The sequence below is a fragment of the Struthio camelus genome, chromosome 1 (assembly GCF_040807025.1).
Source record: "Struthio camelus isolate bStrCam1 chromosome 1, bStrCam1.hap1, whole genome shotgun sequence".
Taxonomy (NCBI): domain Eukaryota; kingdom Metazoa; phylum Chordata; class Aves; order Struthioniformes; family Struthionidae; genus Struthio; species Struthio camelus.
In genome coordinates, this window is record NC_090942.1 from 88,119,273 (window position 1) to 88,146,533 (window position 27,261).

Here is a 27,261-nt window from a genome sequence, read left to right on the forward strand (position 1 = left end):
TAAATTGGAGACCTGTGCATTTTGTCAGGGGGTTGCTTTTCAACAATAAAAACAGCACTAGGAAAAGCGTGCTGCTTTCTTCGAATCCAGCACAAGCACTGTAACAAGCAAAGAATTATTCTGTTCCTCAGGCCAGGCTACTTCAAATGTCACTTGTGCTCGTGTAGATATGGGACCATGCCAAGCCAGTATGGAGAGAGAGATCTTACCTCTACCTCAGTCCTGGGCCATGTGCAAGCCAGTTGCTGTGCTATGCATGAACTGACTCACCAAACCACGGTGATTTCTTTATTCAATTGCTAAAAGGCATGCAACCAGCAAGTTCTGCAGAGAACAGAGGAGCAAAAATTCCACTTTCCAGGGCTAATTTTTACATGAATATTCATTATAAAGAATATCTACACTTAAGGGCACTAACATGAACAGCAGATATGTTTATGGCAAGTGTTCCCCAGTATCACAAACTAATAGTGAGATCTCCACAGTAGCTGAAAGAGAGCCACTTTGCAAGCAGGTGATTTGGTGAACAGTCCAGAATTCTCTTCTTAAGACAATCTTGATCACAGAAAACTCCTCTCAAAGGAGCAGCGCTAGTCCAAAGCTAAGTGCTCTTTTCTCCTAGCTATTGGGGGGGGGGGGAGGGTAAAGGGTAGAAAGCTGGCTCACCTAAACTGCTTAAAAAGCTATGCAACCTTTTCACTAGTGGCAAAGTAGCTGCCCTGATGATAGCAGTCACCAGTTACGTGAGACTTCCCATCCCAGCGCTGTCCCTCCCCAAGTGCACGAGCAATGTTCAGTAGGAAACAAATGAGTGGACCCAGTTGGGACTAATCTGTACTCTCCAACACATCTTAAAGGTAAGCTCTTTAACGAAGTGCCATTCTCCCTTTTGTGTCCATAGACACTTACACAATATTCCCCTCCCCTTCTTTGCATTCATCCCAAGCCATGTAGGACTTGGTACCAAGACCACAGGCCAAGAAAAAAAAAAGAGTCCCAGTTTATTCTGTAGTAGGCAAAATGGGTTCTTAGGATGCCATACAGTTTTGCCTAGAAAGATCCTTCTCTTATTCTAGCTAGTTACTTCTGCTTGCTCCAACTCCAGCTATCACAGCTGGCTGATCTCAGCTCTGCCCTACCCATTTTCCCTATTTTCTTTGGCCTTGAGTCTCATGCAGTCCCATCTCTTTTACATTTCTTCTGTCTTCACATGTCCTGTGAGTTAGCACATCATCTCCTGAATAAATTCCACTCCTGTTTCAGAGAAACTTAGTCATCCCATTGTTCACTTTGCTTGCATATTTTTATCCCTTTACCTGCCTTATCTACTGAGCATGTAAGCTCTCAAAACAAGCTTGCTTACAGTTCTGCATTTATAAAACACATTGCACAACCAGGCCCAGATCTCTTCTAGTCTCCAGATAGCATTCTGACATTTGTTAGAGGCTTTCTTCTCTAGCTGTATTATTCGGTCAAATAAATATATTATCTCTTCCTACAAACCTAAACATAACAATAAGAGGAATGGTAATGACGGTGAAAGCAACAGCAGCAGCACTGTGTAAGATCCATGTAATCAGCAGGGTACAGCAAGGCAAGTATCTAACTGTACTCAGTGATACAAAACAATTGTTTGGGACACGAGTTGAAGAACAGTCTGCCCACTAGGACGCTGGGTGGAATTTAAGAAGGCAGCACATAATTACCCGAACTAGTCTTGGCTAGGACACCAGGATTAGCACTCCAACACTTCTGAAAAGCGGCCAGGAAGGCTATTTTGCCTCTCATCCAAAGGAAATAAAGCCGTCATCTGCTAGATGGCCCCCAAACACTATGTGAGGCATCATTTCTACATGGGTTTGGAAAAAGTGCCTTTATTGATCTGCCTAAGTGACTTGTAGTAACAATGAAACCTTTAGCAGTGCACTGTACCAGTTTCAATCCAGAAAATCAGCACTCTTCCCTGGCTAATCAAAAACACACTCTTTGCTACCTCGATTTTTCTTTAGATTTCTTAGCCAATTGCAGGGTGACCCAGTTTTGACATTGTAGTGTAATATAATACACTAGTGTAGTGTAGTTTCGTAATGTAAATATGACCTAATTCCTCTCCAGTTCCAAAATCACTCTTCTTGATAACTGACATCCTCTCTAGGACATTTAATAGTATGCTTGGCAATAAGAGGACTAGATGGAATAAGATGGATATGTACACTGGAAATTCAAAAACGTTGACTTGCCTTGAGACAATCAGAACGAGGTGAGCCAACATAGAAAAGGAATATGGACTTTAACATGAAGGTCTACCTGTTAAGATACAGGTAATCAAACCTTATGCTTCAGCAAGTACTATGATCTCTTCAGGGTGGAAAGTTGGAAAGTTGTTTTCTCCCCAAGGTACAACACTGCTCAGCTGTTCAGATGCACAGAGGTTTTCTTTAATTTTCTTCGGCAACATCAGGTATTGGCCCTAGCAAGGCCCATAAGAAATGTCTTGGTAGAGCAGTTCTGATTAGCATTAGCAAAAGAGTATAGCCAAAGTCATTTGGCAAATAAAAGCATGATAGATTCTTACCATATTATATGTTCAAAAAGGGTCTACACAAATAAAATAAATAAATAATCAATCTTGGGTACTAACAAACAAATTTAACAGAAAAATGCATTCCTAATCACCCCAAAATAGACAAATCAACAAGGATACAGAGCAGGTTGACCTAATTTACCATCACACACAGCTAGGAAGAGCGGAGGAGGATAAGCTAGGAACAGTCATGGGTTTTTCAGGGAACACACTAACTGTATTCGTTCTTTAACACAGGCACATGGAAAGAGCTTTGCAGCACGACAGTGTGCAAGAAGTAGCAGCATTCTAAATGGATGATCTTACTTCATTACAGAAGTGCAACAGATGAAGGTAAGTTTTACCTTCCATTCTTTCTGCATTAGGAAGAACTAAAGTATATAAAGGCTAACTTCTCTTAGAGCAACATCTTTTAACTGTTACACCACTATATACAGAGTCTTCACACACACACAGTGTAGTTATTTACAGTCATCATTAAATGGCTTGGAATTGGATTCTTTTATTTCATAAAAACACTAACAATAAAGTTGTCAAATTTTTGATTAAAATGACAGCTGTCTATCTTGTTGGATTTCTTTCTAGCCAGAATGCTTGCTCAGCATTCACTTTTCATTCTGTGATCTTTTTCTCTTTGAAAGACCACATGTGTGTATGATAGCCTTACATTAAATTAAATGTGAATTTCATCATATAAAATTCCATGAACTTTCTTTGAAAAGAGTACTACTCATGAGTTCTCACCACTTCTTCCATTGACATCAGTTGCAAAATTCACATGGAGTTTAAAAGAAGTAAGATAACTCTTCCACTCTGGCATAAGAAACTCAAACAAAAATGTTTTTTGAAGCAATAAGACTGCATGTGCTAAACAAAATGCCAGGCTTGACCATGAAGACTTTGGGCAGCTTGGACAACCCCCATATTAGAAGGAAGCAAACCTAAATTTCCTTTCATAAGGACAACTGACCCAGTAAAAGAAATAAGATGAAACTTAACGCTTCTAGACTCCTCCTGGCTCAGATTTATTGCTATTTTATTGATGTAGCAGTACCCTCGCTGAAAAGGACGAACCGTAACCCTTCTCTCTCCCTCACAAGCGTTCTCCTCTTGACAGACTGTTAAGTTTACACCTGGCAAGCTCAGTTCTCATTAGCCATCCTCCAAGAATATGAAAACTCTGGCTCATTGTTTTTTCCAGTGAACACCTGCTTCATTTCCTGGTAAAAAGCAGTCAGCAAAACAAAAGTCACTCTCTATACTGAGGTTATTTGGACTGCAGATCCCTAAGATCTGCATAGTTAGAGAGGCTGTCCCTCAAACTTGGGAGCTTTCAGCCAGACTCTAGTAATCAGCATGTGAAGTTCAGCTGTTTTCTTGGAGGATTCATAGCGTGTATTTCATATTCCCTTCAGCTTTCAACCAATTCTCTCTTTTCCCCACATTTACAATCAACTGCTCCACAATTATTTTTAGAACAAAACAATCATATATACAGACTAGAGAGACTAGCTAGCTTTATAAAAGCACAGATTTACTCCCCTCCTACAATTCCTCCCCTCATCCCCAGTTGGAAAAGCCAGAGGAATAGCATAGTGACGAATCACATTTTTCAAATCTCACTTAGCCCCTGCAGGGTCTACAGATCACTGTGAATTCAACATCACTTCAGAATGAAGACACTGTGGAAACTGGAAGTGTTTGCAGACTTTCAGACTTCAGAAATCTCTTAACACCCTAGAAAGATCATCATCACCTAGAGGCCCTAAGGGGAGGAAGAGCAGTATTGCAGTTGAGACCTTTAACCAAACCTCTGCAAACATAGGTTCAATTCTCGGCTCTTTCATATGTCACATTATAACTTTATGTTCCAGTTCACTATCTGTAAAATATATGGACTATTTCCTGTGTCTGTCTTATCTGTTTCAGATCAAAAACTCTCAGTTGCTGGGGGTACCTTCTACTGTCCCTTCATTCAGAAGCTCATCAAATAGAGTCTCAGTTGCTCAGAGCAATCTCAGAAGGTACTCTACAATATGGCAACATCGGCAGAGCCCCACTGTGCTCCACTCCAGGTTATTAGCAGGGTCCCAAGAAGAGTGCTAGACTTGCTTAGACATAAAATAATAGAGATTAAAGCCTCCTTCCATGGCAAACTTCTTGGCTAATGGGCATGTAGCATGTACCAGGGCTTAAGTCAGTTTTTGGGCTTCTCTTTGCAGTTCACTTATCAATTCTCCACTTGCTTCAAACCTCCTCTGAGCCTATCAACAACCTGACTGTACGAAAAAGGGCTACCAAAAAGAAAAAATAAAAGCAGATCACTGTTGGGAACTAGGTCCTTCTATCCAAAGTTAAATACACAAGAAATAAAGGAAAGCTTCAAACTTCTACCAAAACATCAAATCATTACAAAAGATTTCTGCTTTCCTGTTTTCAAACAGTATGGATTGGGTTTTTTTTACCTTTAAAAAGAACATCAATTTCCTTTTATTATTCCTCCTGGCTAATAAGACTCTGTGCAAAGCAAGACTGTAAAAATCTTACTGATTAATATGCAAATTTTGTTGGTTTCAAAATTTCATCCTTACATTTCATCTTTTGTGTAGTACTGTCTCAGATCATTCTGAAATTGCGTATTTGTGACCAGTATGCCAGTCAGCAAATAACAGCTCTTTTCTACTACCAGGTCTGATTCCTAGAGAGAAAAATACAATTATCAAGACATGTTTGTTTTATGTGGCATTGATGACATACAATCCCTTCCACAGGGAGCTGTATTTTCCATTCCAAGCAAAAAGTTTTCTGTCCTGAGCATCAGTAATTTAACTTCTCATACTGTTTTGGATTGGGCATGACCCTTTTTCAAAAGGCAATGGCAACAAAAGCAGTAGAAAAGTCCACTGTTACATCACATCTCTGCTTTTTTGCATAATGCTTGATTTGCAGTTATCAAAGATAGATTTTTTTTCTTCTGCTGACTCTGAATCCTGAGACATCAGGTTTTAGAGTCAAGCTGAGTTATTTTCTTCGGTCACACTTTCACTACACAGTACTATTCCCAGTTCTGCCATGACCTGCTACATGATCCCAGTCAAACCCACTCACATATCACAGGCACCTACCATGAAATCCAACAGAAGGCCAATTGCTCTCCTTCAGGAAGTGTTTGAAATCTGACAAAGAAAGGTGTATTAACATTCCTTGTCCCCATCTCCCTCTTGGGTTTTTTTGGCCAGTTTTCCTCTCAGGAGGATTAGCACAGGAAAAGGATTAGGTTTCTCCTGAAGTCCTGGCTTACTTTATTTATATATTCGATTGATTGGTTTACGCTCATGAAAGGCAGCAATACGAAGCAAACTGCGTGTAAACACCAAGTAAACCCGGATCCCTGGGCTCTTCTGACTACTGAGCCCCACTTTTTGCTTAGGAAAATGGAAGAACTGCTTGCTTTGGAAGAAGAAGTCCTTCATCTAAAACACAGACAACAACAATATAAGACACTCTCATGACTATCCCAAACCTATCTGGAAGACATCGTTACCAGGCATCTTTTTGTAAGCAAATCTATTAAAGGAAGCCTCTGTAAAGAAACTGCCTCAAGGCTGCAGCAGTTCAGTAGCAGCTATGGCAGTGGGTTTTGTGCTGTTAAGCTTGCACTCTCTATGCTGTGGAAAGTCCCCATGAAGTCGTGAATAAATAGAATTCTTTATGCTTTTACCATGGGATCACATGGATGCATCAGTCCAGAATGAGCAGGAATCTCTTTTACAAAACCACACTATTCTAGATATATAGAATGAATTAGTTTAAGCAGCTCTTCCCAATTCAGTACCTTTGAATAAGAAATGTTAAATAAAAGTTCATGTCATTTGTCAGCTGAAATGTATTTGCTATCCCTACTGTTACAGTCGAATGACTGGGCACTGAAAACAACTTTTAAAGACTCTTCCTAATTAAGACATTAAATAAATAACTTGGAGTCATGTGACTCAACAGCAATTAAATCAAGATGACAGTTTTTGCTTAATGCCAAAGACATTTTAAATTAAGTCTCCTACAAAATGATAATCCTATTCAGCTGAAAAAACAAACAAACAAACAAAATCCAGTAAAAAAAGCTAGAACAAATCAATGTGCCTGGGACTCTGCAAATCAGAAACACCTTTGCCATTGATCACTTAGACACAGAGATGCATAACTGAACATTCAGGATAAGATCCATCTCACTTTGTCTTAGCCATCTACAAATTAACCATCTAGAAGCTCTAGAAGCTCTCATAATCATGTTCACCTGGCCAGTTTTAAGCATCTACATTCGAAAAAGTTTAATCATAGCTTCCATGTTGTCTATGAAGGGAGGTTTGAGGAACCTCTCAGATACAGCATCCATAAGACAGATCTCCATAGCAGGCATGTCATACATAGACAAGTGGCAAGATGAACTCTGTCCATGGATTGGAGAGACAATGAAGTTTTCAAGACACAAAAAACTCTGTCATGAGCTGTTGAGAGCAAGCTTAATAAATCCAGATGCACTAGCTTCTTCAAATTCCACCTGGCAAGTCCCTGAATATGGTACCACACATTTAGGAGGTTTGATCACTGCCCCTAGACCTATTCTTTTCCAGTGAGCTGACTTCAGTCAGCAAAGCCCAGCCAGTTGGGAATGCTTTCAAAAAAATCTTTTTTTGATTTCGGATGTTCCAGTTCAGGACTTCCCTTGAAAACATTTTTTTCTTGTCTGTTTTGTCTTGTTTGTTTGGGTTTTGGTTGGTGGGTTGTTTTTTTTTTTTAAACAACTGATGGCTCAAGCAGCAATCTCAAGTGTTAAGTGTTTTAAAATAACAACTTTAATGAAAAAATACATACTATTAAAAAAAGGCTGAGGAAATAGAACAAAGATTATGATATATGATTATAGAAAGCATTGGGAGAAAAGTCACTGCTTCTCTCTTTGTAACTTTCTTGTAATAAGTTATGAAGGTATCACTTGAAATTAATGACAGATGAAATAAGAACAGACAAATAAAAATATTCATGCACCTTCTAGAATTCCTTGTTGCAGACAACCTTTGATTCAAGTATTGACACTGGCTAACTGAGAGGACTACACGGTTTATAAGAAAAATTTTTATGACTCTGTATGAAAAAGTCTTATAGGGATTAAAAGAATAGGAGCCCTCATCAGGAAAAAAAAATCGGTCTCTGTACAAATTTGGTGTTTATCTTAGATATTTTAATATTAACTACTGTCCATACTCAAAAACAATTTAAGTTAGGCATATTTGTGACCAAAAGTGCTCATTAAGTCTCCAATGCCTCCCATTTCACCCCGGGGAACTATACCTTTTTACATCCTCTTCTTGCTCCTTCTCTCTCTGGAGCACCAGGTAAACAGCTGCCTCTGCTGAGTCTCAAGGAACTGAGCTGCGCCATGTCATCAGAACAATCTCAAACTCTGCTTATGTGTAATGTCATGATCCTTGGCAGTGTTTCTTAACCACTTTTAAACTAATGTAAGGGACACCTAGTTTAAACAAACAAGCACCTCTAATACTACCTAATCTTTCAGGAGAAAAAATAATTCAGGGTCCCTCCAGCACAGTGATGACATTGTCATGTCTCTGTGGCAAGTTCCATGTTCCCACGGTTTTTCCTTTCAGCCATGTGCTCCTGATTCTGTACACTGCCTTTTGTTTTTAGCATTTCAGTGCACATTCCAGCCCTAAGACAGATCTTAAGCCTATATAATCCTAAGTAGCCATAACGCAGCAAACCTGTTGTTCCCCTTCATGCTACTGGTTTTGAACACTTCCTTTGCTAAGCCTGCTCATAACACACCCTATAACACAGATAACCTTGAGCTGACTAGCCAGCAAATATTTTGCATCAAGGACCAGCCATAAATCTGCACTGATATGGCAGCAAAAAGAGATAGAACGTCGCATCAGGTTGTGGTCTCATAAGAGCAAACAAGGTAGGAGACTCTACAGGGCAGAAATGACAAGGGAAGAAGCCTCCCCCTCAGGCTTCAATGAAGCAAAAAATTATGCTAGAGGTTGTCATTATAGCAGGATTGTAATTATATCTTCTAGAAGCCATTACCAATGAGTTGAAGACAAAAAGAAGGATCTTTAAAGGGTGCTGAGCTTCTTTCAACATCTCAGAAAAAATCTAATGAATGTGGCTGCCTACCTATTATCCACTCAAAAATCCAAAGTCATGTCAGAGGAGCTATGCAAATGCAGGCACAGTGCTATCAGATTTATAAAAGCAGTGCCTCACACAAATGAACCTTCTCAGCTTTCTTTGACAGAGACTGGGAAAGAAAGCAAATAAGCAAGCAGCTGTTGTTCCTCACAAATCCTGATCATAACCCGCTCAGGATCTCTGCTTCCCTCACTCAGTTGCTCAAATTTTGAATCACAACAGGGCAGGTAGTACACTACTACTAGCAAGGCTGGAAGTGGACAGCAAGTAGGTTAGGTATACAGCTAAACTTGGAGCAGTGACAATTTGCGTGCTCGTGATCTTAGCAAAAGGAAAAAGGCAGGAAGAGATTGACTGGGGTGGGGGGTGGGGGAAGAGAAATGGATAAAGCTTTGATCCTCCTGATTTTCTTTCATATTTCTTTATGATGCACACAGTACAGCTTTAAAAAATAGAAGTTCTTCTGTGTGTATGTTCATACAAGTAAGAGGCCATATAGGATTGCAATAATGTTGTCCTCCTTTTATAATAATTTTATGCATATCTTCCTTGAACATGTTTGCTGGAGAACTCTTTGTATATTGAAAATGGGCATCTCCAAACCGGGGTTTGAGTAATAAGTGAACAGAAACCATCCAGGTTTTTTCTCCTTTCCATTTTTCTGGCTTCACTCCTCGAACTTCCTGCAGTGCCATACTGCTATCCATTCTCCAGCTGTCCTGAGACTCTCCCAAAGTGCAGGAATTGGGACAGCCAACACCTATGTTTCCAAACTGGAACAGTTATACTCCCACCACAAAAACAGATGGGATAATCTGTGAACACAAACAAATCTTTTTTCCCACTGTTTGCAGGTCACCCTTTCGATTTTAAAAAAAAGTGGAGGAGAGTGCTGTGAAGAAACAATAGTTTCATGAGAAAAACATTCCAGGGTAGGAAATAGTCTGAGACAAATTCCAGTGGTTAAGAATCAGCAAAATTAGGAATAAGTAATAGTTGTAATACCAATGAAATTCCTGCTGATGGTTCTATTTGTAGAATATACAAGGAAATTCATGGTGAAGTTTCTAATTTGGATGTACGGGAGAAGTAAGTAATTCAGTGGATCTTTAGCATGCAGCAAACATTTAAGCTTTCCAAAAACCATCCCCACTACAATTAGGATATGCTACTTTGAATGGGTTTGAGGGAACTCATTAAATCATTCAATTATTATTCACACCACAGGAATGTGAATTATACTGGTAAAATGAAACAATCAGACAGCAAAGAGCTATTCTCTGGAGTCTGCATTAATCAGCCTGACAAGCTGTCACTAAGGTCAGGCCCTAACATAGCATTCAACCAGTGTGGAAAAAATCCCCAAGACTGCTGAAACAGAGAAGAGTTCACCCATTTAAGCTTGTCCCCAGAGGCCTGTGTCAACCACTGATTACCGCTCACACACAGCTATGGAAGCTTTTAAGTCAGAAACCTTCATTCTTGGACCTTTCAAAACTGTATGAGATGTGGAAACATACTTGAACATGGATATTTTCTGCGGGGACAAACAAAATAAAGTATCCTGAAAGAAATACTGTTTTGCTGTAATATAGCCCTCTGAAGAAAACATATTCAGGAACTTGGAAAAAGGATTAAAAGTAGGGCTGTTGGGAAACGCACAGAGTTGTCGTAGAGTCTGCACTTCAATAAAACGTCAAAAAAAAATGCCCTACTTCTGCAGACTACTTTTCACAGAGACCCATTGTACTCAAGGTTTAGTTGTTCCCTCCATTGCCCCTCCAATACAAGTCTAAAATATAAAGCATCCATTTGAAAGTGTCACACATGAGAGACCACCCGAAAAATCAGCTTTCTATAAAAAGAGAACACCCCACCTCCCTGCCAAGTCCCAGAAAAAAATCATGAGATCCTGAAATCTCATGGTTCTGAGATACGTACCCTGTTAATGAGAATAAACATAACAGAGAAAACAAGCACCTGCTGGGCTGCAGGAGTCATGATCAAACCAGAAATACCGTGGAAAGCAAATAAGCAATTGGCAGTCCAGATAAATACTGTGAAGCAGTGTAACATTTAGCAATGCATAAAATCAATATATCATACTAGAAAACACAATCTACGTACTGCTGCTGCTTAGAGGGGCGAGTGACAAGATCAATGTTTTTGTTCTTGTGCCAACTGTACAATCAGGCTAGACGGAGTTTAAAACTAAGCACAACATAGCTTACAGTGACATAGCTGCATGATGGGCTACAAAAAGCGCCAAATGGCACAGAAAGGAGCAGAGGTGTTTTGGCTGAAGCATACCTCAGGAGAGACTGAGTAAGTACAAGGGAAAGAAGTCAGATCTGCTCAGGGACAATACAATAAAAATATAAAAATATTTAATTGCAGTATCGTATTATGAATGTAAATGCTTGAAAGTAAAGAAGGAAAGTTTTCTATCTTCATAATAAAGTTTATTCATCTCCCCAAACTCTACATAAAGTGATGTGCCTTCCATCGTGCAAAAAGCTGTGTTAAAAGCAGCATATCAGGACAGCAAAAATATTATCCAAATCATGTCCTATGATGCATCAGCAAGAGCATACCCATCAAATCAAGAGATGCAATTATTTCACTTTATTTTGCATTTCTTAGGCATGCTTGGAATACTGTGTCCAGGCTTGGCCCTCCCAGTTAAGACAGACATTGAAAAACTGGAGATGATCAAGCAGAAGGTCACCAAGATTACTACTGGGTTGCAGAACTTGACAAAGGAATAAAAGTTGAAGGAATTGAGTTTGTTCAGCCTAGAGAAGAGAAGGCTTGGAGGGATCTAATCACAGTCTGTCAATACCTAAAAGGCAGTAACAGAGAAGATGAAAATTCTCTGTTCATGAGGATATACGGTGTCAGGACAAGCAATGGGCTTGTTGCTACAGGGAAAATCTTGGTCTGGATGTTAGAAAACATTTCTGTAGTTTGAGAACCATTAAATATTGGAATAGGTTACCCAGACAAATGATGGAATCTCCCTTGATGTAAATATTTGAAGCTCAGCTTGACTGGCCCTGGATAATTTAATCTACGGCCCTGCTTTCAAGAGAAGGTTGGACCATATAACCTCCAGAGGTCTCTACCAACCTAGACTTCTTCTTTGTTATGTTAAGCACTGTAAACACTACTTTTGTTGTAAGCTCATTTTTAAATTAGAATTTCTCTGATTTTTCTTCCCATTCTAGCAATAAAACAAAAAAAGGATGACAAGCAGAAAGGACAGTTCCCTGTTTTTCAGAATGACGATAAGCATCTATCGAAATTATCAAGCAGTAGGCTTAAAAGGAAGTGCTCTTTCACACAGTGCATATTTAAACAAGGGAACTCAACTGCCACAGAATTTTGGAAGGTCAAAGGATAAACGGGTTCAAAGGTATTACACAAATTTATCTAAGTCCTTTAGTGACTATTAAGCACAAAGGATGCAGCTGCCACCTCCAGTTTATGAAATCCCTAAACCAGTGTCCACTGGAAAATAGGAAAGTAACTTGAGGGAAGAATACTTTGCATTTATCCCATTTCATAACTGCTTTGCTTTGCATTCTTTAGCAGCTACCTTCAGAGACAGGATATGAGTCTGGTCCAATATACTCAGTTTATATTCAAGCCTCACAAACCAGAGATAAATTAAACCACTAGAAATCAAAGATATTAGTCTTCATATATTTGTAAGCCCACCATGGTTTATTTGGATCCTCAATTCAGATGCTCATAGCAGAATGGAAAAAGACTTATCACTAACATGTAATAAACCACGAAAGACAAGAATGCTTTATTCCAAATAAGCTATAAAAGGAAGAACAAGCTAAGAAATAAAACCAAAGAAAATGCAACAATAAGGCCAACTTCCATTTCTACCACAAGGGAGAAAGAGAGAGTTAAAATTCTCAAGACCTTCCAACCCACCAAAGTAACAGATAGCTCTATCACGCTAAGGTGATCAACATAGCCACCTCTGCTGGTCACATCTATAAGCACAATATATAAAACCTAAGAAGAACCCCAAATGAAAAAACAAACACAACAGCAACAAAAAGCAGGATCAAAGGTAATACTGACTATAACACTGCATTTTAAAGTACACCCAATAAGACACAAAACCACTGTTGCCCTGGAAGACATAAGCCCAGTACCCTCCTGGATGCTGTCAATAGGGGGGGGGGGGGGGAAATCCCATAACAGAGTTCTTTCCACATCCCACCTCCTGAAAAAGCCATTAGAGCAAACGCTGCTCTGACAATAGGAGACAAAAATATAGCTTGAGGGCCTCCAAAAAGTAGAAAAAAATGTTATTGCCAGATAGGAAATACAAAGCTTTTTAATCAATAAGTTCTTCTCACATCCACCTTTCATAAATGTAAGTGTATTTATCATTTATGAAATGGTATTATTAGCTGATTTGGAGTGGTATAGAAACACATTTCAATGGTCACTGGAAAGAGAGATATCCCATAGCAGAGACTTCACCATGACTGAAGTCCATTGCATGACAGTCTCAAGAAGAGAACTTTAATTTTCTTACTGACACTTTGCAGGGGACAAGTTTAGGAATTACGCTACAAGTCACAAGGAAACCTTCATTAGAAGCCAGTGATGTGCTAGGCTTCCAGAGGACACACTCAAAAAAGAGCATGGTCTAAGGTCCTAAATCTGAAAGGATTTCTATGCCTGCAGACCATCCTGCACAACCATGTGGAATTCGTGAGAGACTTGATGCAGGCAAGCCACTCCTAAGGCATGGGGCCTAACAGATGGCATGTTGGTTAAGACACTTACCAAGGACTTTAGAGATCTGGATTCAAATTTGGTTTGACCTTGTACAAGTCACTTAGTAGGACACATCTACATCATGAATACGGGCAGATTTATGCTGTCTCTGCTCAAGCTAACCAAGAAACGGGAAGAAGGCTGCAGTCACACCCTAGCTCATGAACAAAGCCACACAAACACAAAAATAGAACTCAACACAAGTCTATCCATGCTGAACTGTGCTATATGTGGACTTGTTAGCTCTAGTCTCCAACAGCTCTCAGCCCTCTCACCTTGTGCTCCACTGTGCTCTGCTCTACCTTGTGCTCCCTTTGCTTTGGTGGTTCCATTTTCCATCTGTATCATGAGGATAACAGCAGTGCCCATACTCACATAGGCATCAGGAGGATCACATGAAGCAATCCTAAGGCACTCTGTCATTATGGCAACACACACAATGTTAATTCCTTAAAGCAGTGAAAACAAAGATGACAGAGCAATCATCAGACTCTGAGGAAAGAGCAGCTAAGAACAGAAATCTTGTTTTTTCTAATTTAACTATGTCTTGGTTCACATCCTGAGGGCTCTGAAGAAGAGACATCCTTTGGTGGCACAGCCATAGCTAAATGAACTGGAATGAGGAAAGTAAATAGGTGACTATGATTCCTGACTAGTGATTTAGTTCAAAACTGCTGTTTACCATGAAATGAAATGTTTACACTTCTGAACTGCAATCCAGTGACAGGCAGCTCTTTTACCTGGTTTAAGATCATAACTGGCTGGAAACCCTCCAAGACTATACTGAAGAAAAAATGAGTTTCCTGAAGGAGCCAAGCTAGTCCACAGTGACATAGCTACTAACAAAATATAAGTATTGGTCAAGCAGCAGCAGAATTTAAACAGAAGAGTGCTTAATAACACATTCAAGAAGCCTGAAAGAACAAACCTCTGATTCAGAAGTAGCCCTTCTAGTAACTGAAAGCTTAAAAGGTGGAAACATTCTAGAAGGCTCCAAAAATATACAGTAGATCTTGTCAAAATTGTAAGAATTATAAGAAAGAGATCCCCATCCAAATCAAGCCATTTAAAAGGAAAAATCAGAACATGCACTACAGGCTCAGGGAATACAAAAAGTTAATGAGGCACAAGCAGTCACATGCAAAGATTGTTCATTGTTCACAAAGCTTATGTGGACCTCAGTTCTCTAAGCTAGCACACTAAGCTGGTAAATTTTATTGGACTGGATATAAATACATCTGGACACTTACAAATGCAAATTAGATCCTCACACATACATTTAATATATTAAAGATGACAACAAGAGTCCTGACATTCATTTTTCCGAGGTGTGGAACTGGGCTATTACATTCACCTCTTATCTCTTACTGTGGAACTCTGGAAGATACGGGTTTCAGGTGTGGAGAGTGAAAATGTGTGTTTGGACATCTTTCTTTGAACAGAAGGTGTAGCAGATACAATATGTATCACTGCACAGGCATAGTTACACACATTAGCACTAAATTTTAACTCTGCAAGGTTAAAAATATATTTTTAATATTCTTGGTTTAAAAACAGTGCAAAAATAGGACAGTGTCAAATCTTTTCCCTCTATCTCATTTTTATATCATTTCAGACTCAGTGATTGGACAATACTGTATACACAGATGATTACAAACAAGAGAATTGCTTTGAGTTAACTGCTGCCACAGTTAACCATTACACATTTACACATTCTATTTGCAGAGTAACCTGCTTAGTTTCAGTTAACATGCTTTGCATCACATGTGCAGCATGATAAAAGCATGCACGTAAGCAACTCTCTGCTAATGACTGGTAATTCATTAAGCTGATGAACCCCTACAGCTTATAATCCTCTGTTCATAATCTTATCATCATCCATAGCTCATGATTTTCTTGTTTCAGTCCTCTTCATTTTTTTTTTTAAATTAGAAAGTTATTTTAGGAAAAAAATACTTCTACAGCCCCTTGCAGTCTAAGAAATTAATAGTTCTGTAATTGCCAAGAGATTAGCACACCGCTTTCTGCTGATTTTAATTCCTTTTAACAACTCTCAGTACATGTTATACTCTTCTCAAACCCTTAAGGGTGCTTTGAGGATGCTGCATTTAGGAAACAACAATCATCTGGTCATTTCCTACTGTAGACTTACAATTTGTACCTACAGTGTTTGAAATTGCACCTGAATGCAAGACAGATAGAAGTTTGGGGGAATTCATAAAATAAGTCAGAAAGATACAAATTCTATCTCTGATATCTCATGACTTGCCAAGGTTGTACTGCAATAAACATGAAAGGCACTTACTGGTTCAAAATATTTTCAAAAGTATTGGACTCTGGTGCAGTGATTAGAAACAGCATGAGGATTTTGGTTTAGGAGATACAGAAGATGGGCAAAAAGTTTCATGAATCACAAAAGGACAAGATTGCCAAATTCAACATGCAATAAAGATCAAGGACATTCAACAGGAATTGATGGGTGCAAAATTCCTTCTCCTAATAAAATAGGAGACCAGTTTTGGGGGATTTTTTTTTTTTTGTTTTTTTGCAAACATTAATTATTTTGATTCTGAAAAATGAATTCTCATTTACTACATTTAACAACAAACACGCAGGAAGCAAAAAGGAATAAAAGTAATTGCAAGCTAGTCATTCTGTGTTGAAAGGGACACAAGGGGTAACCAACAGGTTTGTGTTCCCAGCCAGTGTAGAAGAAAAACTCTTGTGCTCCGAATGGGAGATCAGATAAGACAGCCAGTATGCCAACTGTGACACTAAACTTCTATATAGGTGGGTGGGGATAGGTTACTAAAGTTGCAGGGACTTGGCTATGGTTTGATCAAAGACAGCCACAAACACTGCCTGAATATACTGTAACTCCGTGGAAAAACCTAGCCCTACCTGCACTACCTCAACAGCGATAATCCATTGGCCATGCTGTCAAGTTTTGGTTGACACTAATCAAGATGAGCTGCAATGATTTTTAAAATTCACAGTGACAGTGGGCCCCAAGAATATTCACTATTCCTGCTATACTGGATGTTAAATCAAAGAGGTTTGGATAGCAGTATGAACTTTGGCCCAGCTCAGGAAAAGCAGGAAAAAGCAGTTAAATTTCCAAATATTTGGAAGTTCAATTATCTCTGCTCAATACATACAGCAATTTAATTTGCTTCTAAGCAGCAAGGGATTGAGCTGAATGGAGATGTTCTGTCTGAATTGATTTAAAGCTAATTTGTTTTGGAGAGTTGTGAAATTGCTTTGAGATCAGTTCCTGCAGTCATTTCTGTAAAGGGATATTAAAATGATTAAGTCTTATGTGACCTCCCAAACAGGTTCAGCAAATATTCACTATTTAATACCACACCTTCAGCCACATCAGGCTCTTTTACTTTGCTGACATGGTGTGGCTTATTTATTTCTGCAGGATAATTCAGACAGAGCCCAAGATGCTCAGCAGAATTCCTTCTTTGATTCAAAGTTTCAGTGAGCTGCTGAAAGGTTAGGTTACTTTACCAATGATAAGAGATGAACACAGAAGAACTACTAAGTACATTACACAATATTAACTGTGTGTCCGTGATGACTCGGCTGCCCCTTAGGCACGCCCAATTATTTATGTACAATGAAACCCCAATTAACTTTTCTTACCACAAACTGGACTGCATCCTCTGATCTTTTGTACCCAGGTCTTGTTCTGTCTCAGCAGCATTTAAATAAACAAATTACATGCCTCCTCTGACAGCCATATAATGGAGTTACATGCTCATCCTACTCTATTTGTGTGAAGAAGTTTACACCCCTTTGGATCGGCCTCCTGCAGACTTACTTACTTGGAAGGTGGCAGGAACAGGCAAAAAGGGAGCATGATAACAAAAGCTAAACTGAGTAGTGTACTGAAATGTTCTCTACGGTCTATGAGTCCAGAAGTAAGAAAGAAACACAACAGTTTTTAAGCTTATTAAAAGTTAGCAGTAATTGTATCCCATACTTATAACCTTAGCTTTATAAAAGTTGATATCATCATTATTTTTAAAAGTTAGGGGAATCGAGTCACAGAAGGCGCGAAATTTCCTCAAGGTCACACAGTCAATCAGAGGATATGAAGAAGAGAACCTGAATTTAAAGGAAGAGGTTTAACTATGTGGGCGGGGGCACGTCAATTCCTTCCCATTTCCAAATTGTATCCTGCTTCTCACATTCAATGGCTATAAACCTCCACTCACACAAATAATTAAACAACTATGTCCAGCAGACTACAGTGTAACACAGGTATAAAGCAAATATGCCTTTTAGTCATGAATCAGTGCATCATTTATCCATAATAACAGACACAAACAGCTTTTACACCTACCTACAGCTAGAATAAAAATAGTTTCAAAAATAATTTTATGCTGAAGGAAAAACAAAAACAAAAAGCAATTAAAAAAAACTGATCAGAATACAGTGTTAGGAAAGAGCAGTAAGTGAGAGGAATACTGTGAAAAATGTTGTATCAGATGTCTCCCCTGTCGAGTTTAAACAGCTTAGACTCATTCCCTTAAAAACTGTTACACAGCTCCCATCACCTGGATTAACTAGTCTAACACAGCCCTGAAACAAACTTCACTATTTTAAAATAAAACTAGCCTCAGGCTTCAATAATATTTGACCATTATTCTCCAATGTCACCTGAACATACAATATATGCATAAGGACCTCACTCAGTTTGAACTAAATATAACTTCTCCTACCAGTCAAAATGCTGACATGTAGAAACATTTGTCTAATTGTACGCCAATACTGACATGCATGGTTGCAGAGGCCCACTCAATAATGGTACACCATTTGGAGAAGAAACTAAAACTAAAAGCTGGAATCTTTTCAAAACATCTTGAATCCCTATTAAAACATCATCTTTTTCTGTTAATGAGACTGAAAATATTAGCCCTGAGAAAATTAAGACTACTCCTTTTCCAGATTTCAGTATGTCACTCTTGAAGTGATTTTTTTAAGTAGTCCTACTTTCATGGGATTGTACCGCAATTGTCACTGGACTGCTCACTTATGTCATTACAGTCAAAATATGACAGAAATAAATATTGTTATTATATCACGGGACAAGCATCTCAGGGTCATTCACCACCTCTCCTTGTCATTATTCCCTGTGTCAAAAAATCATTGCATACAGGGCACAGGATATATTGGTTACAAGATCATGCAGTCAGTGGCAGGACAACAAAAGGGAGTGAATTTGATTGTGTTCCCTGTTCTAAGCCGTCTGTAGTTTGCCATTTTGTTCTCGTTTCAGGGACCCCACAAATGTCATTAAATCTGAAAGATTAACTTTCAGTTATGCATAGCGACAAAGTCGGATCACAAGCTTCAACTGTTTGTCCAGCAGGTTCAGATAAGCATTAATGCTTTGTACCTCAGACTAAATAGTGTGTTATACTGTATATTTCAGTTGGGAAGAAAAATACCTTTAAGTATGGATTACTCTATATAAAACATTCTAGAAGTCTTAGTTGCTTTACAGTATCAATACCTGTGACAGCAGCCTCACCCAAAGAGAGAATAGACATGCTCTCTCTCTTTTATTCCAATCCCAGACCTCAGACTTCAGTAAAAAGTGACTTGTGTCATTGCTGTATTATTGTATTTATGCTCACTGATAAATATACAACATCATTTTTCATTTATAAGAAAAAAATATGAAAAACTCCCACTTTAAGATTAAATTAGACAAATAATTAACGTAGGAAAAAACCCTTTAAGAGCAATAGCGTTTATCCATTATTTTCATAACAAAGAATCAGTGAACAATTTACTGTGTTTAACTTTTTGCTATTATTTCTGGGCTAGCCAACTTTCCAGCCCATATTTTTCTCTTCTAGTCTTAAATTTTAGCAAAAAGGAAAATACCCACAACCTAATATAAAATTTACTTTAAAACTTCAAATATCAGAATTTGGAAAGTTAACACTTATCTAAGTTAAATTGAATGAACTTCCATTTAAAGTTAATTATAGCATTAATGAATAAGTATTATTCCCATCAGAAGATTTTTATAGTAGTTTAAATTTAAACTCAATTTAAAATAAACCACATTAAGGGACTTACTGGCTATACTTAGCTTTCCTACCAATTGCAACACAGAAAAACATCGAGATTTAATAATCTTGCCAGATGTTCCCTCCAATAAAACACATTATATTACACTGAAATAATGGTAAAACTTAACAATATGAGTATTATGAATGTTTCAACATACCTGGAGTCATTAACTTTAGTTAAATGAATAGAACAAACTAAAATTGATCCATGACCAAGCATTATGTGCAAAGTTTTCTACTAAAGCTTTGATAATTTATTCCTGTCACTTCAATCTTTCCCTTTTAGGATACTATAATGAGGATTCTCATTTCAAAAATGAAATCTCTTTTTCACAATTTATTTTTTGTAGAAATTTTTTATAGGCAGTAAGATTTTCTGATATACTCTGTGAAAACAATTCATCTAATTATTTTGCCTAATTTCACTGAAGTGAAATCTATCCTAAAAACATCTATACCCTAATCTTTGTGTTCAGTTACTATCCTTCTTGGCAATTAAGCTGCTATCTATAGAAATGAAAAAAAAAATCAATGCTCAATTTTATCTGCAGGGCTATATTGACTACATTGCAATCTCCATACATGTGCGTGTGATATTCCTGAAGGTAAACTAAATCAACTAACATAGGTACTTGCCCAGTGCCTTTGCAAAACATATTATAAACTTAAGATGAATTCACTGTAAATCATCATCCTAGCCACACAATTAAATACTATAAGCTTTCTTATCCTCAGCTCAGACTTTCCTAATCTCCAAAAGAAAGCAATGCCAGATGGCCAAGAACAACTGCTAAGAATCACAGACGGCCACAGAGAAATACCTAAAGTTCTTAGCGATATGGTGGAGAAATACCTTCTGTTTCAATTTACTCTTAGGCCCCTCTTTGATCAACTTGCTTTGCAGAACTCATCTGCAATCCTTCCACATTAGCTAACGGATCTAATTCACTAATATTGAATTTTTATTGGGCAGCAACAACACACCATCTCTTTCTTAAAATGGTCACAGCGGTAGTGTGTTTCATACATAAAAACAGAGACAACCTGCTAACCACTGCACATCATCTTCAAATAGACACTTAGGTGGTCTTCAAATGTGTATGAGCTGGCTGCCAGGCTGGAGGAGCAGTACAGCTTGCTGCCATACAATGGATAGGTTAGGTCCTAGTCTTTTTCTTGGTATCAAGAAGCAAATATTGGAAGAAAATTCTTATTCTACAGAAGAACACCCTTCTTTGGCCAACATGCCCAAAGAGCAACCCTGAGGATCTTTCAAGACAATAGCACCCAGCCTTCCTGGGACAGAGGAATACCACCACCATTTTTCATGTGGCAGGGGAATTATCCACCAGCTCCTAAGAAATACCAATTTACTACAGTATAATAACGCTTCACATGAGCCAAGCTTTCTGCACCTGCAGGCTCAAAATAACGTAGTTTTGTGGCATGCAAGCTGGTCAGTCAGACTGCCCATTAACTGCTTCATTCACCACACACCTGCTAGACTGGCATTTGTTTAAAGACTCCTGAAATATAGTTTTTCTACTACAGTCTCCAGTTGCCTAAATCAATGTCTGCATAAAAAAGCCTGCTTCTTGCATGGAAGTGGTCTCCTCACCTCTGAGGACCCGGAGTCTCATTCTGCTTTAAACTACAGGTTGAGACAGATTTCATGCTCAAAAATTAATCTCTCTCTTTTTTAAAGGAAATCACCTTGCATTACAAAAGATGACAGGCTAGTGGATCAAATTTCTGTTGTAAAGTACTTTAAAAAAATATTTGACAACTTGCATTCAGCTTTTCTCTATAAACCCTCAGATTCATCATTCTACAGCACCATTTACATTTTGCATAACCTGGCTCATACAGAAAGCATTTTTAGAGTATCAGACAGAGATGCAGCAACAAAGATTAATAACAGAAAGAAAAGTGGTAAAAACCCAACAGAAAAAGGCATGTAGGTGAGGAGGGAAAGGGGGTTCAGAGGTAAGAGTAAGAGCTGAGGAAGCACAGGGGTACTAGAGAACTGTTCCAGGTGGTAGTATGCAAGTCCTAGCCCAAAAAGCAATGTGTTTGTCCAAAGTCAGGTGGGAGCTGAGGTGGAGGAATACAGAGGTGAACACAGAGAGGAGGTTGGAAATTCTTTGTGCAAGTTTAAAAAAAGGAAAAGCAGATACTGAAGGCCTGCCTGTGCACAGTCAAGAAAAATGCTGCTTGGGAGGGAGATAAAAGGAAAGAAAGATATTGAGTCTAAGGAGATGAGGGGAATGGTAAGGGATTCCTACTGACTGATCACAGACAACATGAGCAATGACATCCAGATGGTTATTCCAAAACTAATCGCAACATATAGCAAAAAACAAACAAACAAAAAAAAATTCCAAGGTGTCAAAGCAATGCAGCCTTTGGGTCATAGAGCCAGTCTGATATAAAGCTAGTGTTCTCAGAGGGGTATATTCCAGAAATAGGTGAGGAAATATGGAAACTTTCTCGTAGGGCTGCTATACAGAAAACAAAAACAAAAAACACAGGTGAACCAAGGAGCTTGGATCAGATGCTCTTCAGAGGCCAGTCCCACTTTTCTATTTAAGAAAGATTTCCACCTTCCTATTTAAGTAAGATTCCCAGACCTTCAGTGGCTGCAACACTTCAGTCTATTACTGCTAAAGCTCACTGTTGCATGCTTGGTTTGGTTCAACACCAGACTGAATCTCCCATTACCTCTTGCTCTTAGAGGTTATTTCAGTAAGTGGGTCACGACAAACGGAGAAGCTGTTAGTAAGAGTCCTAATTTGAACACAGATATCTCTAGAACAGAGGTAGCTATCTGAACTAGACTGTTAATGCCCCTTCTTCTTCCAAAATTAATCCAGAGAATGTGTTTTTATTTACTTCTGAGGCATACTCTATATTTCTGGATTACAACCTTGAATCATTTTATTCATGTGCCCAAGCATTACAACCATCAAGAAAGCAGTGACCTTTGATTTCAATTAAGCAAACTGTTTTCTTACTGTGCTGTGTTCAAGCAAACTCAGTATTTCAATTAGCTTGTGATATTCCCAATCTTACTGTTCACTCAAGGATGCCCAGCTGATGGTTGACTTGAACCTCAGCTCCCTTCCTTGTACATGGCATTACTTTGCTCCAAGTAGTCATTATGCTTTTAATCTGCTTGCTGAGGCATTGTTACAACTCCTTATGCCTCTTGGCTGATGGAGGAAAATCAATTTTGATCCCTCAAAAGAAAGCACTAGTTTCCAACTTTAAATGCCAGTTTGGACAACTGCAGCTGAAACTGAATCCAGATTAATTCATCATTCCAATCATTCCATGTTTATGCTGATACCTTAAGCGGTTAGAGCATGCATTTTTTTTTTTAAGTGAAGAAATGAGACTGAACTTGCTTCAAATGAAAAAGCAGTTTGTCAAATGAAGTCTACAAAAAAGGTGGAATTTATAGTGACAATGAGAATGTACTTCAAACTTAAATTAACCTGCAATTTAATGCAACATGAAGAACGTAAAAATCCTGCTACAACAGGATTTTAATGCTAAAACAGTTCAGCCCTTCCTTAAATAACCCAGTTCAAAACACATATTAGAACCTTGAGCTTTAAGTCAAAGTACAATAGCCAGGTGGCAATAAAGATATAGAAAGCAAGTACATTTTCCCATTAGGCATAGGTTTAACACTGAAAATATTCCATACGTGTATGAGAGAGAGGGATAGAAGGCGGGGGGAGCTTAGTGTAGTGCTTTAAAGATGCACTGTACACATAATGCAGCAGTATAGGATACACTAACAAGTGAAGGCAACTGAAAAGGCAGTACTCACCCAAAATATTAAATTGAAAAGGAACATCATGTATTTCAAACAACACAGGCAGCCTCTTGCCATGTTGCACTTCTTAAATTCTAAAAGGAAAACAAAGGATAGATCCAGGTAAAAGACCACATATTTGCTGCCTTTGGGTGCACTGTATTTGTCACTTTTTATGCCAGTCCCAGTCCCAACGCCGGTCCCAGTTCCGACCCCGGTGTGGCTCTGTGTGCGTGATCCAGCTGTACCATAGAAAGCTCCAGCAGTAAAACCTCGACCAAATTGCTTCCCTGAGGTAGAAGGTTTAGCAAAGTCAGACTCTTTGCTATCCAAAGATGGACTCCGGTGAATTGAAGAATCCTCACTACTTGACTTCTCCATGATCTCTCCTTTCACCGTTGTCAGATTTAATGCCTAGCATCTCTCAGCATTAAATGCAGTGCCTCACAAACTCCACAGTACTACAGTTTGTGCTTTGCTTCTCTTTTTTTTTGCACATAAATCAGACAATCGCTGCAAAATTCACTGCCATATTCACTGCATTGTTGCTGCTTTTATCTATTTTTTATACCACAGTAGGCTGCACTCTATCTATCTGTAGTGTGGATTTATACATTAATATCTCATGCAGGAGCATACTCATGATGTATCTTGATGAATCAGTTATGCGGAACTTCAATTTTATTCAAAAGAGCCATAAGCTCGCTCTCTCCGTCCTTAGTCCACAGCCCCTGATCTATCAGCAGCAGATGGTCCTTGCATCCATTTCCAAAAAGCTTCTGCAGTACACCTAGGAGACTTTCCTCTAGCCTGAGCACTTTTCTTGCTCTCAGCTTTCCTCTCTCTCTCTCTCTCTCTCCCTCCCTCTGACTGCTTCTCACACGCTGTCTCTTTTTTTTTTTTCCCACCCGTTTGCAGTATCTCATTCAGTACTCAGCTATTGGAGCACACTGTGTTGCACTGCTGTTGACGTGAAATCATCAGCAACTGCAACCACTGGGCATTTCTCACAGAAATCCCTGACCTAACTATCAAGTAATAAATCCACCCTCTTGGTCACCCCTCCCCTCTGCTTTCCATCTAACCAATGAGAAGAAGCTCTCTCCCCCAGGGCACACCTCCATGACATAATATCTTTAATAGGATTAGAATTACTCTTGACTATACAAGAGCACAACAGAAAATCTCTTTAAATGTCAATGGCTGTTTATGAGCTAGAACCATACGGTAATAGTACTCCTTTAATGCAATAAAATATTGCAAACGTGTGAATTTACAGGATTTAACCCCTCCATGTTCAGGAAATTAACAGTAACAACATACACTTGCATTTTTGTCTGGCTTAAATAAATGCCATGGAACAAAGAACTGGAACAGACTAATACATCAAATAGGCACACGTCAGTTAAACACGACACTATCAACTTTGATATAATTAACCATAACAAGAAAAGCACAGCTGCCATCTCTTACAGGACAATCAATCAATTCTTAAATCTCTTGAAATGTTATTGTATCTGAACCTTCAACTATTTACACACTATTTAACTGGTATGTCAGAGATTATTCCTGCATACATTATTCAGTCATTCTACATTGCGTGTAGCCTGCGAATCAGAAACACTGACCTAAATGCTCTTATTTCTTTTCCAGAGAGCAGCGCAACATGCCTGTTAGGACTTAAAGACAGGGGGATGAGTGTCCATGTGTGCCTAGGTACATGTGAGTGAGTGCTGGGAGGGGAAGGACAGAAATCCTTGTGCTTTTGGATTTGTTTCATATTAGTTGTATATAATTTGTTATATAGCAGATCATTAAGTGTAAAAAGAGCACACTGATGGCACAAAGCAAAGAAACAGATTTATAATGCAGGTTATTCTTTTCTTTTTGTAAAGAAAGAAATGATATTAGGAGACCATTATGAATGAAGTAAAGCTACCAGAAAAAGCAAAAATTATGCAGAATTTCAACTGACCTTTTCATATGCATGTTATAATGCACCGTTTAATTATTTTATCAGATACCTTTGAGAAAACACTGTATAACATTTCTTCAGTCTTGGACATCTATGGCTGGCAGCCCCTTACAATACTATTATTTTTATATAATAAGATCAGAATCAACACGCTAAAGTTATGCTGTATCTTTGTTGATAGGCTTTTTCTGTGACAAGATCCCTCTACCATTAAATACTTCATGCCATGAAATAAACAGTATATGTACATGTAATCTTTCTCTCACCTCTTCTACTCCCTGTTAGAATAACATTTAAACCACATGCCCAAGCCCATATCAAACATGTTTACCCACTTTATTCTTAAAAAGTCATTCCAGAACTACCTGCACCAAGTTTCTCCATCATCTGTCTGCACAATAATGACCCAGTAGTCCATATGGTCCAATGCAGCAGAAAAGGCTACACACAAAACATCCAAGTAAAAGAAGATAAATTAGCAGTGACCAAAGCGGCATTTCTGTACATGTCTGTGGTGCACATACCAACTTTACAGTGAGCAGGCCTCAAGGGCCAATATGCTTAGAAGAAAACATGAGAGAGATTTCTAGGTACCTTTTGAGCCATGGAACCTGCGGGATGAGTAGCATTTGAAATATGCCTGAGTATGGCTTCGGAAACCTCAGGAAGCTCTTCCTTTTTAAAGTTCAGTTACTGCCTGAGTAAAGCTGTGCCATTTCAACTCTAGGCTGCAAACTAGAGCCCTCAGTCAAAAATAATACAAATATTTACAAGTATTTTAAAGCATTTTTCTTCCCCTGCATCCATTGGCTTGCCGGTGCAGGATTGCTCTTTTTCTAAAGGTATACAATTATTTCAAGTTGTCATAAAATTTACACTGACAAAGACCAGAACCAAAGAGGTAAGGTCTTCAGAGAAAAAAAATAAAATTATGATGCACACTTGTAAAAATCAATGCTTTATAAATCTCTGCCTTGGATTCCAACTGTTACATGACAATAATAATTTATCTGATCTCTTCAAGGTTAAAAAACTGAAGGAATGCTTTTGTAGCAAAAAAAAAAAAAACTCCACAAATCCAATCATCAAATCAAACTTTGCATCATCAAATCAAAGTTTGTAAATAGTGGAAATATTTCCATTGATGGTTAAAAATAAACAAACAAACAAAATAGTTCTCCCTCCCTAAGCTTTTTTTTTTAATATAACAAGATTTCATTATTGGACCATACTTAAGTTTTATATTTTTGCATTCAAATTCTACAAAATATTTGCTTTCTGTACCATTACTTGTAATGCATCTTTCATTAAAAACTAACCACAAATGGTTTGCATTGAGTTTTTACATTAGAATGAACACCAAAAGGAGCAAGTATGGCCCATACCTACCTTCAAAATCCAAACCTGAACAACTGGCACCAGGGCAAAAAGTTCCTGATCAGCCACCCCTTCTGCTAAGTACAAAGGAAAGAAATGACCCTCCTCTTAGGGTTAGGCTTTTGCCACCAGGGAGATATCACAAGCTTCAATAACCTTCTGCCACTTGAATCAGAGGCCACAGAGCAGCATTATGGATTAGACTCCTTCCTCCTACTGGAACAACTTGGTATTTATGCAGCTCAGTTAATAAACCATACAGAACTGCTTATTTAGTCCGAAAAAAGCTGTATCTGTTACCTAAGCTCTGACTGGCCATTACCCTTAACTCTGCATCTAATTGAGACTTCACTCATAAGAGTTGCAGCAAGATCCTTTGGCAGTA

At 38.5% G+C, this 27,261-nt stretch overlaps 1 protein-coding gene across 28 annotated transcripts in view; it reads right to left on the bottom strand.

Moving 5' to 3' along the window:
• The window catches only part of TSPAN9 (tetraspanin 9), a 202,254-nt gene that overhangs the window by 76,168 nt on the left and 98,825 nt on the right, over positions 1-27,261 (bottom strand). For 25 of the 28 annotated variants that reach the window (XM_068954783.1, XM_068954764.1, XM_068954819.1 and 22 more), the window contains one exon: positions 23,540-23,619. In XM_068954783.1, the coding sequence (XP_068810884.1) occupies positions 23,540-23,602 (63 nt within the window). In that variant the 5' untranslated portion in view covers positions 23,603-23,619. Of the gene's footprint in view, positions 1-23,539; positions 24,488-25,864; positions 25,941-27,261 lie in introns of those variants that run through there. The other 3 variants (XM_068954746.1, XM_068954753.1, XM_068954733.1) reach the window with 2 other exon arrangements.